A 13,265-nucleotide genomic window follows, 5' to 3' on the forward strand; every position below is an offset into this window, starting at 1 on the left:
GACAGCTGCTCCTGGAGTGCACAGACCCACAAAGGCCCCTCTGACAGTGCAGTTATCCCCACTGTCACAGTCTGGTTTGTGCTGCAGTCTCAGAGCCAGTGCAGTAGGTACTTGCTGTCTTCCCACTTCAGTCGGGATCTTTTCATACTAGATAATTAAATATTAAGGAAAAAAGCCCCAAACACTTAAACCAAACCATGTGTGTGTTTTTTACATGTCTGGCTTCACTCACACACATGACCTGAGGCACTGGTTATTTCTAAATTCTGCCCCAGGCAGTGGTGGAGTCACCATCCCTGGGGGATTTGGCAGAGGTGTGGATGTGGCACTGGGGGATGTGGGTTAGGGGTGGCCTTGGCAGTGCTGTGACTTTGGAGATGAGGGAGAAGAGGCCATATCAAAGAGTGGCTGATGGCCAGAGGCCATCACACTGTGCTGCTTCTCTGTTTCCTCTCACTCTCCTTTATTTTTTTTAATCCTTTCTCCTCCCTTTTTATGGAGAAGCCTGTCTTCATTGCCCATGCAGCAGATCATACAGAGTACAATCAATGTTTGGAGTTAATTTACAGAGCTGCACTTTGACTTGACGTTTTTATGTTTTGCTGCTTATTTTTCTAATTACAGCTGAAAGGAAATTCGAGATAAGTACCATATAATGAAGGAGACAAAACCCCAAGGATAACTGGTTTCATGTTGTATTCCCTGCTGAAGGAAGCCATGGGCTTTTGTTCTCTAATTAGTTGGGGTTTGGGTTTGGCAGTAGCAGGCAACCTGTGCTGAGCAATGTCATGCTGGTATCAGAGGGGAACACAGACTCCAAAATCTCTGGTACCACACCTCTGGAGTGCTGGTGTGCCTTGCAGGCAGATCAGCAGCGGTGGTTAAGAGCCAGGTGTGTGGGGAAAACACCTTTCCATGTCACTTTGGTCCCCCTGCAGGCTGCCTGCACTGCTGCTGGGGCTCATGAGGCTGCACAGACCCAGCTTGGGTCTGCTCCCCCTCTGGGGTGGCTGGCAGACTCCAGGGAAGCAGCCCTGGAACCACCTGCTGGCTGCTGAAACGTGTGTTCTGTAATTTGTGTGCAGTGTGTTTGGCAGAGCCTGCCTCTGGGCAGCAGGCATTGCAGGGAGAAGGCTTTTATCTCATGTGTATCCTGATTTCTACCCTGGTCTGGGATGGAACAATCCTGCTTGGGCATCCAAGTGCAATGTTTTTTCTCCCTGGCACTGTGTACTGGCTTTATCATCTCGTGTGGTTAAACTCTTTTTGATTGCATATGAGCAGTAGTTTGAGTCGAGTCAAAACCTCTCCTCTCTCTTCCCTGGATCTTCCTCTCTAAGTGGGAGTCAGGGACTGGTCACAGCTGAGGATGTAAATGATGTTGGTTGTTTCCCATGTCAGATTAACAGTGAATTGGATTTTGGCACACAGTGTGCTCTCCTCTTGTCCTTAGGAGAGAGCTGCAGTGCCAGGCACTCCTTGGGCAGTGCCCACTGAGGGAGGAGCTGTGCTGCTCGCCACTTCTCCTTTCCTCGTGGCTATAACTGATGGAGCCAGGAAGCCCTGACCCTTTCTGATGCATTTTTAAGCACCACACTAAGCTGTCTCTCTCCCCCAGCCCGCAAGCTGAAGAAGCTGGGTAACCTGAAGGCACAGGAGGACATGGAGGGGGCCAGCTCATCCAGCCCCACCGAGGAGCAGGCTCCCAAGCTGGTGATGACACGCATCGACGGCTACGAGTGCCAGCCCATCTTCCTCAACGTCCTGGAGGCCATTGAGCCCGGGGTGGTGTGTGCTGGCCACGACAACAGCCAGCCTGACTCCTTCTCCAACCTGCTGAGCAGCCTGAATGAGCTGGGGGAGAGGCAGCTGGTCTACGTGGTCAAGTGGGCAAAGGCCCTGCCAGGTGAGAAGGAGAGCAAACAAATCCCCTCCCGGTTCCAGAGCCCATCTGCAGTGCAAAGGGGGTGGCCTGCAGCCCCTGTGCCATCACACAGCTCCTGGGCAGTGTGTGTGTCCCCTGCCTGGGCAGCAGCCTGGAGCAGCGTGGGGCTTGTCCCTAGAGGGGCTGATGATGGGAGAGGGAGCTGAGGGGGGATGGAATGTGCTGGAACTTACACTCTGGGTTCCTAAAGCCCCTGGCCAGTGATACTGTGTGGGCACAGGGCACTTGCCCCCATGGCAGGGCTGCAGGCTCAGGGTCCTGCTCTTCTCCCCTCCCTCCATGGAGGTTCTGCTCCACTTCCAGCCCTGCAGAACTGCCCTCTAGACAAGGATTAGCCCTGTCCCAGGACCCACCTAAGCGATGAAAAGGGTGAATTGCAACATGGCAGAAGAGCAATGCAGGATCCCCAAGGGCTCTTCTGGCCTCTCAGGTTGCCCATGTGATAGCCTGGTGGGATATATTTTTGATGCCATCAGAGAGGTAATGCAGGTCAGGAATTTTCCAGCTGCTGGTCAGCAGGTGCAGTAAGTGGAGCATCCTGGTGACTGATGTGTTTATTGAGCTGGAGCTGCCAGGTTGGGGACATGCTGCCTGTCCCCCTGTAATCCTGGAGCTGAGTGAGTGGCATTGCAGAGGGCTGAGCTCAGTCTGGGCACAGCAGGAGCCAGCTCACCTCCCAGCATCCCAGAGATGGGGCATGGGGCCAGTTCCTGCCACCCTCTCCATTCTGGCCCCACTCCACAGAAAACAGGGACCCCTCTCCTTGTGTGTGTGGGGTGATACAGCCAGAGGAGGAGACTGAGGCACAGCAGATTTGCCACTCTGTGCCAAACCCTGTGATGAGCTGTGGTCAGGTGTCTGACATTCCCAGCAGTTTAGCAGCCCCCTAGACTGGTGCTCCCAGTGGGATATGGATCTGAATACCCTTAAATGCAGAGCAGCCCATTCTGTTTCTGCTATTCTTGAGTCACTTGGCTTGTGAAACCAGGGACAAATCCTGCTTCCTCTTTGGCTTCTCTACACCAGACATCAAGATCAGACACAAAGACACCACCAAAGCCACCTGGCATCCAGGGCTGAGGCTCTGCCACTGCTGATGGAAAGGGAGAATGCTTTGGAAAATGTTTTCTATCATAACCACCCCCTTATCAGAGGGTTTTACTGTCCTGACCCCTCAGTGTGTAGCAGGATCAGCTGCTGCCCTGCTGCCCCTCGGGGCCAGCACCGACTGTGCCAGGGTGGCATCTGGGGAAGGTTCATTCTCCAGCTTGTTTGCCTCGAAGAGCTCTCAAATCACAGAGATCCTTCCCTCAATGGGCTGTAATTATACACTGGAGCTGTTAAATTGTTTTAATATTTGATTGAAATAATGAATGATTGCTTTGAAACTCAATTTAATTTGCCTATTTACAAGTACGCTGAAAAAAACAGCGTTGGAGGTGGTGTAAGCATGCCTGGGGTTTAACTCTGGGCTGCCATCTGGGAATGGTAATTGGAATTTAGTTGCTATTTTTGTTTGTCTTGCCATGCAGCTGAGGTTTCCATGCTCATTCCCACAGTTATTAGGTCAATGCAGTGTGTATGGGACAGAAACCAGAGCACCTCTACCCGTGGCAGGAGGCCTTGGGGCTGTCTGCTGCCTCTGAGTGCCACATTAAAATCCAGTTACCTAAATTTGGTGAAGTCCTAAAGGGACTTTCTCCTCTCCTTCTGTCCAAAGTTGCCTTTCTTCCCTTCCAGGGGCAGGTTTTTGCTTATCTATCCTTGATTCCAGTCAAGGTGAGAGCTCCATGTCAGGACTCATATCCTGGGACATGCTGAGCTTGGGCTGTGGACTGACCACCTTGTCCTAAGAGGACTGCAGCTGCAGGAGAGCTGGAGTCTGCATGGAAACAGCCCTGGAAACCACAGGAACCCAGCAGTGATTCATAACATCCCTCCCTCACTGTTTGTCAGGATTTCGCAACCTGCACGTGGATGACCAGATGTCAATAATCCAGTACTCTTGGATGGGGCTGATGGTGTTTGCCATGGGCTGGAGATCCTTCACCAACGTCAATTCCAGGATGCTTTACTTTGCTCCAGACCTGGTCTTCAACGAGTAAGTGCTAAACAGCAGCCTAAAGCTGAGCTTTGGGCCAGCCCAGGTGACAAACTGCACTTTGAGCAGGTACACTGAGCCCAGCCCAGCCTGGCTGACCCAGCCTGGTCACCACTGCCATAACCAATGGTGACCTCCAGGAGCAGTGAGGGCTCTGTGATGCCTCCCTGGGTCCTTCTGTCTGCTCCTTCAGCCTTGCCATGGGCTGAGTCCCACTGGGGCAGCAGCAGAAGCTGCTGTGGGGTGAGGACTGCTCCATTTCTGCCTTTCTGCTTCGGGGTTTGAATTCCAGTTTCCAGCTCTGTTGGGCAGCTAGGGTGAGCAGAGATAGAGGCAAAATGTACTGTAAGGTCCTGGTGGGCTCTCCTTGATGTACCAGCTTAGAGCTGGGGAGGGGTTGCTGGCACTCAGATAGAAGAGCCTGAACCCAATAACCAAGCACAGCACCTGCCTGAGAGCTCCAACTCAGCCTCATATCCCTCACAGACAGAAATGTTTGGGAAATCATTGCAGTCACTCTTCAGACAAATGCTGCAGGTCCCCTGTATCTGTCTGTGTCCAGCGAGCACCACACACAGGCATTTTGGAAAATGCTCCCCTCCTGCATGTGGCATCCCAAAATGGGGCAGAGCTCAGCCCTTGGCAGCAGGTGTGCCAGGGAAGGGGGGTTTGCACAGTGTCCTGGATTGAAGGACAGGTGTCTGCCAATAAAGGCAGGAGCTTCTCTTTGAAATGCAGAATGTAAACCCCCTCCCTCCAAATTATTATAATTTTGAAATTAAGGGGCTCTCAGGCAAATATATGGGAATTAGGAATAACAGTTCTTTACTAGGAAAATTAAAATAGAAATACAGTATTACAAAGAACAATCCCAACCCTGCCAGAGTCAGAATCCAAGCTGACACCCGTCAGTCAGTCAGGGTGTTGGCACAGTCCCATTCAATGGTGGCTGCATCCTCCTGCAGTGGCAGATGTGGTTCAGCTGGAGCAGTGCTCCTGGAGAAGGTGCAGTTTCCTCTGAAGCTCCAGGGATGATGTGGAACGGTCTGGCTTTCCTCTGGAATCCAGATGGTGACAGAATTCACATTTCTGGCCACATCAACCCAACACACAGGGTCAGGGAGGGTCACACAGGGGCACTCTGGGCTCTGTGCCACCTGTCCCCTCTCCCTGCCAGGTACCGCATGCACAAGTCCAGGATGTACAGCCAGTGCATCAGGATGAGGCACCTCTCCCAGGAATTCGGGTGGCTTCAGATCACACCCCAGGAGTTCCTCTGTATGAAGGCTCTCCTCTTCTTCAGTATTAGTAAGTATCCACCCTGCTCCAGCACCTGCTGCTGTGTCACCCTTGATGCTTTCCAGTGCCTGGACTTGCACTTCCCAGAAGGAAGCTGGGGATGTCCCTGCTTCAGCCTTCCCCTGCTCTCTTGTTGTTGTCACTCTCTGGGTTCCTCTCACTGTTTCCTTCCCGTCCCACCCAGTTCCAGTGGATGGCCTGAAGAACCAGAAGCTCTTCGATGAGCTCCGCATGAATTACATTAAGGAACTCGACAGGATCATTGCCTGCAAGAGGAAGAACCCCACCTCCTGCTCCCGGAGGTTTTACCAGCTCACCAAGGTCCTGGACTCCGTGCACCCGGTAAGAGGGGAAGGGAGATTCCATCTGTACACATAGTGTCCATCTGTACACATAGTGTCCATCTGTACACATAGTGTCCATCTAAATGCATAAGAAACAATATAGAGAGGAAGCTTTTCACGGTGAGAATGATCATTCCCTGGAACATCCCCCCCATGATGGGAGGAGTTCAGATGCAGCTGGAGGAGCACTGGATGGTCTCATCCAGGCTCCCTTTCCCAGGGAAGGTGGGACCTCTGTTGTGTGTCTTCCCAGAGAAGGCACTGCCCAGGGACTTGTTTAACCAGCTCTCCTCCTTCCCCAGATTGCCAAGGACCTGCACCAGTTTACATTTGATCTCCTAATCAAGGCACACATGGTGAGCGTGGACTACCCAGAAATGATGGCTGAGATCATCTCTGTGCAGGTTCCCAAGATCCTGTCTGGAAAAGTCAAGCCTATCTACTTCCACGCACAGTGATCTGCCAGAGGGACCCCCCTGCTGCCACCCCCATTCCAGCCATCTCCTGCCTGTTACTTCTGCACTATGTCCTGCAGTGCCTTGGGGAATCCCTCTGCAGCGGTGGCCAAGGGGATGGGCAGTGACAGACCTGCTGGGATTCCTGAGATTTACTATTTTCCTGAGGTACCTCTGAACTGACCCCCTGCTGCCTGGCTCCAGCTGCTCACGGTGCTGGGCAGGGCAGTGGCACCACGTCTGAGTGTCCTCCTCTGCTTGTCACTGTGACTCCAGCAGCCCAGAGCCTCGGGGCAACAGGAGGAGTGCCAGCAGTTGGTGGGTTTGGGGTGATTTTTATAAAAAGAACACAACACAGAGCAGGTTGCCGCTCCTGTTTGGCCGTGGGTTGTGTTGCCAGCCTCCTTTTGGACGTTTTGTTTGCATTGTGGTGCTGGGAAGCAGATGAGTTCAAACACTGCAGAAGAGAAGCAGAGCAGAGCTGGGGGACAAGGCACATTTGTGGCTGAGGAGTTCATGGGCCCTGCATCCTCTGTGGGATCTGCTGTGGTCAGCTCAGCCCTGGGACCTGCCTGTGCTGCTGAGGATGGAGAGGACAGGCTGCAGAGGACAATCAGCTTGGAAATGCCCAATGGCAGCTGGCTCCTGTTTTCCACCTGGAATGTTTCTCCTGTGGCCTGTCCAGCTGGGTCTTGGTCTGCCCTGCAGACCCCCAGGTCTCACAGTCACATTCCTGTCCTGGCCAGCTGCTGCTCCCTGACAAACTCACCTCTGAAAGTGCCTGATGCCCTCGGACCTCACACCTGCCTGGCTCCCCTGGGCACCTGCAGCCCCTGCCCTGCACCTGCTCTGCTCCTCTTGTGGCTCTGCAGACCTGGGATTCCAGCTGTGCTCTTTCCCTTCATTTGTCCCAAATATTTTATTTTTTCCAGTGCCAGCAGATGAGTGTTCTGGAGCCAAGACCAAGGCCAGGGTCTGCAAGACCTGTGGGACCATGGGACTCCTCTCTGAATCCTGTCCATGGGGAGGTGGCTGTGGGAGCTGGCTGGTGCCACCACAGCACTTTGGGGGCTGGAAGGGAAGCACCAAGAGAGCCCCTGCTCTTGGAAGCAGCACTCACAGCTCCTGCTGATGGCAGTGGCAGGTGGCAGCCCAGGAGGGCACCATTGTGCACTCACTGTGTACATGGTCCTGTATGCACCACACAGCATCCCATACACCATCCCTTAAACACCACCCACACAGCATCCCATACACAGCATCCCACACCCACCCTTAAACACCACCCACACAGCATCCCATACACAGCATCCCACATAGCATCCCTTAAACACCACCCACACAGCATCCCTTACACAGCATCCCTTACACAGCATCCCATACACCGTCCCTTAAACACCACACACACAGCATCCCATACACAGCATCCCACAGCATCCCTTAAACACCACCCACACAGCATCCCACACACAGCATCCCACACAGCATCCCATACACCATCCCATACACAGCATCCCATACACCATCCCTTAAACACCACCCACACAGCATCCCATACACAGCATCCCACATAGCATCCCTTAAACAGCACCCACACAGCATCCCTTAAACACCACCTACACAGCATCCCATACACAGCATCCCACATAGCATCCCATACACACCATCCCTTAAACAATACCCACACAACATCCCTTACCACCCACACAGCATCCCATACACAGCATCCCATACACAGCATCCCTTACACCACCCCACACCCAGCCTGTCCCAGCACACACACAGTGGCCAAGCCTACGTGCCCTGCAGTATTTTAGTTCCCCTGTCCCTGCACATCCTGAGCACATCAAACCCCCTGCTCAGACCCAGACAGGCTGTCAGTGGCTGTGTGGGTCACACGTCCCATCCTGGGCTGTGACATGGTCTGGCATTACCAGCCCAGACATCTGCAAGGGATCCTGGTGCTGGCACAGACAAACAGCAAACTCTGCACCCTGCCAGGGCAGTGAGCCCACCCTGTGCCCACCGTGTGCCCACCCAGAACTCTGTGCCCACCTTGTGCCCTGCTCTCCAGGGAATTCCTCCATGGTGCAGCTGCTCCTTTACATACTTGGAGTAAAACAAACAATTTCCCTGGTACTTTCCAACCTTTTGATGGGATTTTCATTATATGAAGGAGTGGGGAGAAAGCCCCTGTTGAAGGGGAGGATCTTTCTGTGCAATGTTTTTCCTTCCTGTGCTCGATATGGCTCTGATCCTGCTCCTCCTCCTGAAATACTCATGTAGGGAGCACAGAACCCATAGGTGAACTTTCTGGCTGGCAGCCAGTGGGTTATTGCTCTTACAGGCTCCCCCATGCCAGGGGGCTGCTGGCATTGACAGTGCTGATGTGAGCTACAGATATTTGCAAATGAACCAGCAAAAAATTCCAGCTGGTGCATCCCTGTCTTCTGGAAATTTCCCTGGCTCTTCCCAGCAGAGCTCAGTGAGCAGATGAGTGGTGATTCCAGTCCCTGTTACCAGCTTGGGATGGCTCCAAGCAGTTGGAGCAGCAATTTGGGAGAGCTCTGTGCTCCACACTGGCTCGTGTCAGAGAAGGTTTTGTTGGTTAATGAGTGTGGCAGTGTCCTGCTGGTGTTCATCTGCTGGGAGACTGGAAAGAGGCCAAGCCTAACAGGGGTTTGTCCACCCTGGTTTGCTGATGGGAGCACCATGGGAATGGGAAGTGGGGGAGCAGGGAGAGGGATCTGCCCATGTGTCACCTGCCCTGGGTTGTCACCTGGTGGGAAGCTGCTCTGGACAGCGAGTGCTGGGCAGGGCAGGGCTCAGGGGCAGCACCCCAAACCCAGGACAGAGGGGCTGTCAGGGCACTGAGGCCATGGTCTCTGTCTCTGCAGTATCACAGTAAACTCCTGCAACTGGTGTTTCTACAATATAATTACCAGGAAATGTGGGAGCCAGGACTCGCAGCACCTCTGTGTGTATTTGCTGTGGAATTAATGCTGTTTCCATGTGCATTTTCATGAGCTGCTGCTGGGGAAGAAGAGGCTTTAAGAAATACCAAAGTCCAACTCCTGCCATTTATGCTTTTTGTTTTCTTCTGCATTTTCTTGTCTACTTTTGCTTTAATAAAGCAAGGAGAATTTCACCGTGTTCACAGTCCCACAGAAGCTGTCCCTGAGGCTCCCCTGGGTGTCACAGCTGAGAGCCAAACATCTCCATGTTCCCTGTGGATTCCCTGGCTCTGCTCTGCTCGTCTCAGAGTGTGGGGGGTTCTGGGCTGGCTCAGACTGGGTCATGGCTCAACCCAAGGCAGCAGATGGAGGACAAGGGATGCAGGCATTGGCATCTCCCTGGGAGCAGTGTTTGTGCATGGATGGGCACCATTCCATAGCAGAGGGTGTGGGATAAGGGATGCTGCCTTTAGTGAGGGCAGGAGGGACAATCCTCAGCCCTGTGTGGTGCCAGAAGCAGTGAGGCAGATCAAATGGTGCACTGCAGCATTCCCAGGGCAGGGATCACCACACAGCCCTGACCTGTGCCCACCTGAGCCTGCCAGCACCCCCTGCCTCAGCAGCAGCCAGGCCAGGACAGCAGCTCTGTGCTTGGAGAGGCTGTGCCTGAGTCTGGAGAGCTGGCAGCACCCACATGCCACTGCCATGGTGTGCAAGAGGCCCTTTGCGCTTGCTCAGGGAGCAGGGTGCTGGGGCAGGACCCTGTCACTGTGCTCTTAGGGAATGCTGAGGGGTACCTGAGGTGCCACCTCCCTCCCAGCCAGCCCAAGAGCTGCTGCCCTCACGGTCACCTCCCAGCACTGGCCAGCCCTGCAGTCCCCCTGGTGTCCCTCCCCTTGCTGAGCTCTTGCCCTGGATGTTTCAATAACATAATGTATGCTAAAATTATCTATCTCTATATAAAATAAAGGCATGGCCCATTTTCTATTGCTAAAGATATCTATTTAGTGACATGCTCTAAGAGTCCTCTCTGGTTGCACACTGAGGTACTGGATGCTCTGCAGGAGATGAGTCAGAATGTGCCAATTTAATGGAGACTTTTAATTATTTTTCTGGCTGGGTGCTGCCCAGTTTGCAGAGGTCCCCCCTTTTGTGGCATGCACAGAGCACACACAGGCATAGGCTGGGGTCAGAATCAGCTTCTCCAGCTTTCCTGTGTCTCCTTGAGGTTAGACAGGGACAGTGTTTGCATTTGGGGAGCAATGGGGTGTCCCTTGTTTCTCCCCTCTTGGACTGGCACAAAGTGCCCTCCCATGTGGCAGAATGGGGTACAGAGGGGTCAGGGCTGGCTGTGGGCAGGCAGGGTGGGTCAGAGCCTCCCCTGCCCACTGGCCCCTGCTCCCTGGGCTCATTCCCTCCAGCAGCAGGGGGACACTGCTTGTGACTCACAGAGCAAATCTCTGCACCCACATGAACCCTTAGCAAGTGGATAAAAGCTGCTCTCTGTGCCGGATATTTGGTGTTCTGTGGCAATTTTATGCTGTTTCTCTTTGTTAACATGTCTGTAATAATAAGAGTTCTCTATTTGATATATTTTATTTTCTATGTAATAAGCCAAAAAGCTCATTGCTGGTGCCTTGTTTGCCTGGGGAGGCCTCCCAGCTCACAGCTATGTTCCTGGGAGTAACAAAGGCCAGTGTCTGCAATTGCTCCTTCCACCAGAGCTGAGAGAAGCCAATGCCACAGCACTGCCAGAAGAAATGGAATGGCAGAGACACTCTGGGCTCTCTCTGGTTCTTTCCTGGGGCCTGGCTCCAAGGTGAGGGCTGAGCATGGTGCTGGGGACACCCATTTTGGTGGGACTGTGACCCTGGAGACCCCACAGCCGTGATGCAGGTGCAGCACACACAGCTTGGTCTGGCCCAGTTTGGAATCACAGTGCTTTGCCCAAACTATAGCATTACCTGAGGGTAAATTCTCCCAGAGGAGGGATGAAGTGGATTGCTGACACAGCTATTTTCTTGTTTTTGTTTGTTTTTAAATTGGGACTGAATGCATTGGATAAGGAAGAGAGAGCCCCAGAGGGTTCTGCACCAGATGCTGCTGGTGCAGTGCAGGATGCCCTGGGGACAGCTGCAGCTCACAATCCCCTGTGGGACTGAAGGACATTTATCTGTGTAACCAAAGAGAGGGGCCTGCCTGGCACCCAGGTAAAGAGACCAATGACACCGTGCTGGGGCTAAATGAAAATTCTCATTCCTCCTTCAGCCATGCCTGGGGCCCACACAGGCCCCCAGCCATGCCACGGGGTGGCTCGTGCTTGCTGTCCAGTTCTTTTTGTACCCTGAAAATCTGCTGTTGTTCTCAGTCCAATAAATGCAGAATCTGGTTTGCTGGAGCTCTACCCTCTGCCTGCATTTGGCTTTTGTGTCGATTTTGTGCATGAAGTGGCTGTGGGTGTGGTGGCTGCCAGCAAGCAAAGGCACTGGGAATCCATGGGTCATTTACCAGTAGATGAGGCTGTTCATTGGGTCACTGTAGGCTTTCTTTCACAGTCAGAACTCATAATTAAATTAATCACATCTGAACTCATAATTCAATTACATATCAATTGGCTAATCCTTTCATATATTCCTTTTTGGGTCTTTTAAATTGAATTTCAGTTGATTAATGTATTTCTCAAAGCAAGGAGCTAATAAAGGCCAGTGTCCTCCTGCTCTTGTCATTGTTTTTGGTATCTTTATGAACAGTTGTAAATCCATTGTTCTGGAATGTCTTTATAAAATTGACCTATGCTCTCCAAGTAATAAAGAAGACTCTTATCAGCCACTTGTTAATTCAAGGCACAGATGTGGATCCTGCCCAGGGCCAAGATTTGATTCACGGAGACAGAGCAGAGAAAAAAAAAAAAAGCTAATTGGGCCACAAATAGCTGGCAATGTCTCATGTGTAATTGCACAGCAGCAGTCCACACACCGTGGCCCATGAGCTGAAGAACAGTGTGCCAAGAGAGCAAAAACTCGGGTTTGTCATCCACAAGGAACCTGGTCCCATCCCTTGCTCTGAGTCACAGTGAAAAACTGATGAGTTATTTTCAAAATTCGCCCTTAATGCACCCTGAGCAGGACTCAGTTCCTCAGAGCTGGTTACTGGGGACCTGCCAGGATGTCAGCCCCCTTGTCACCTGCCAAAGGGACACTTGGACACCAACATCTCCCCAGGGACATTCAGGAGCCACTGCCTCATGGGATGATGGGCTTGGTTCCTTCCCTCAGTGCTGCACATCCTGGGCTGACACTGGTCTCTGATGGCCCCAGATTGTGTGGCTTGAACAGGGTCTGTGGCAGGACAGTGAGCCCCCTGGCTGGGGCTGCTGGGTCAGAACCTGCTGAAGGACAGATTCACCTCACTCAACTCCTCCTGCCCCATTATGCTCCAGCCACCTCTGCTGCACACCCACACCCTACACCCTGCATCTCACACCTACACCCTGCATCTCACACCCTACACCCTGTATCCTACACCCTACACCCTGTATCCTACACCCTACACCCTGCATCTCACACCCTACACCCTGCATCCCACACCCTACACCCTGTATCCCACACCCTACACCCTGCATCTCACACCCTACACCCTGCATCCCACTCACACCCTACACCCTGTATCCCACACTCTACACCCTGCATCCCACACCCTACACCCTGTATCCTACACCCTACACCCTGTATCCCACTCACACCCTACACCCTGCACACCACATCCTACACCCTGCATCCCCCCTGCACAGCTCACCAGGAGCTGCAGGGCACAGGGAAGCTGGACCTCCCTGACCATTCCTAACCGCTGTGGCTGTGGCAGACACCATGCCAGCACTGGGGATGAGCCACTGCCAGCAGACTCCAGAGCTCCCTTAGAGCTGCCTTGGCTCCCCAATAGAGCAGCACATCATGCTCACAGGAAAAAGTCCAGTTACCATGAAGAAATCAACTGAAAACATGGAAACACCATGTAAACCCTAAAATGGCCCCATGCTTTAAAGTCATTTATTTGTTCTCGTCCTCATGGCAGTAAGTGGGATATTTTTAAAACAGAAAGAATTTCCTAAAATTTGCTAAAATTTGACACAAGTTGTGTCCAATAGCCCTTTCAGCAGTGGTTCCCCTC

General features: G+C 52.7%; 1 protein-coding gene across 1 annotated transcript in view; it reads left to right on the forward strand.

Annotated features, from left to right (window-relative positions):
* The window catches only part of AR (androgen receptor), a 40,888-nt gene extending 29,373 nt beyond the window's left edge, over positions 1 to 11,515 (forward strand). The window contains exons 4-8 of the mRNA XM_056491379.1: positions 1,619 to 1,906; positions 3,902 to 4,046; positions 5,224 to 5,354; positions 5,530 to 5,687; positions 5,992 to 11,515. Of these exons, the coding sequence (XP_056347354.1) occupies positions 1,619 to 1,906; positions 3,902 to 4,046; positions 5,224 to 5,354; positions 5,530 to 5,687; positions 5,992 to 6,147 (878 nt within the window). The 3' untranslated portion in view covers positions 6,148 to 11,515. The remainder of the gene's footprint in view (positions 1 to 1,618; positions 1,907 to 3,901; positions 4,047 to 5,223; positions 5,355 to 5,529; positions 5,688 to 5,991) is intronic.
* Positions 11,516 to 13,265: the final 1,750 nt, after the last annotated feature.

The sequence above is a fragment of the Oenanthe melanoleuca genome, chromosome 4A (assembly GCF_029582105.1).
Source record: "Oenanthe melanoleuca isolate GR-GAL-2019-014 chromosome 4A, OMel1.0, whole genome shotgun sequence".
Taxonomy (NCBI): domain Eukaryota; kingdom Metazoa; phylum Chordata; class Aves; order Passeriformes; family Muscicapidae; genus Oenanthe; species Oenanthe melanoleuca.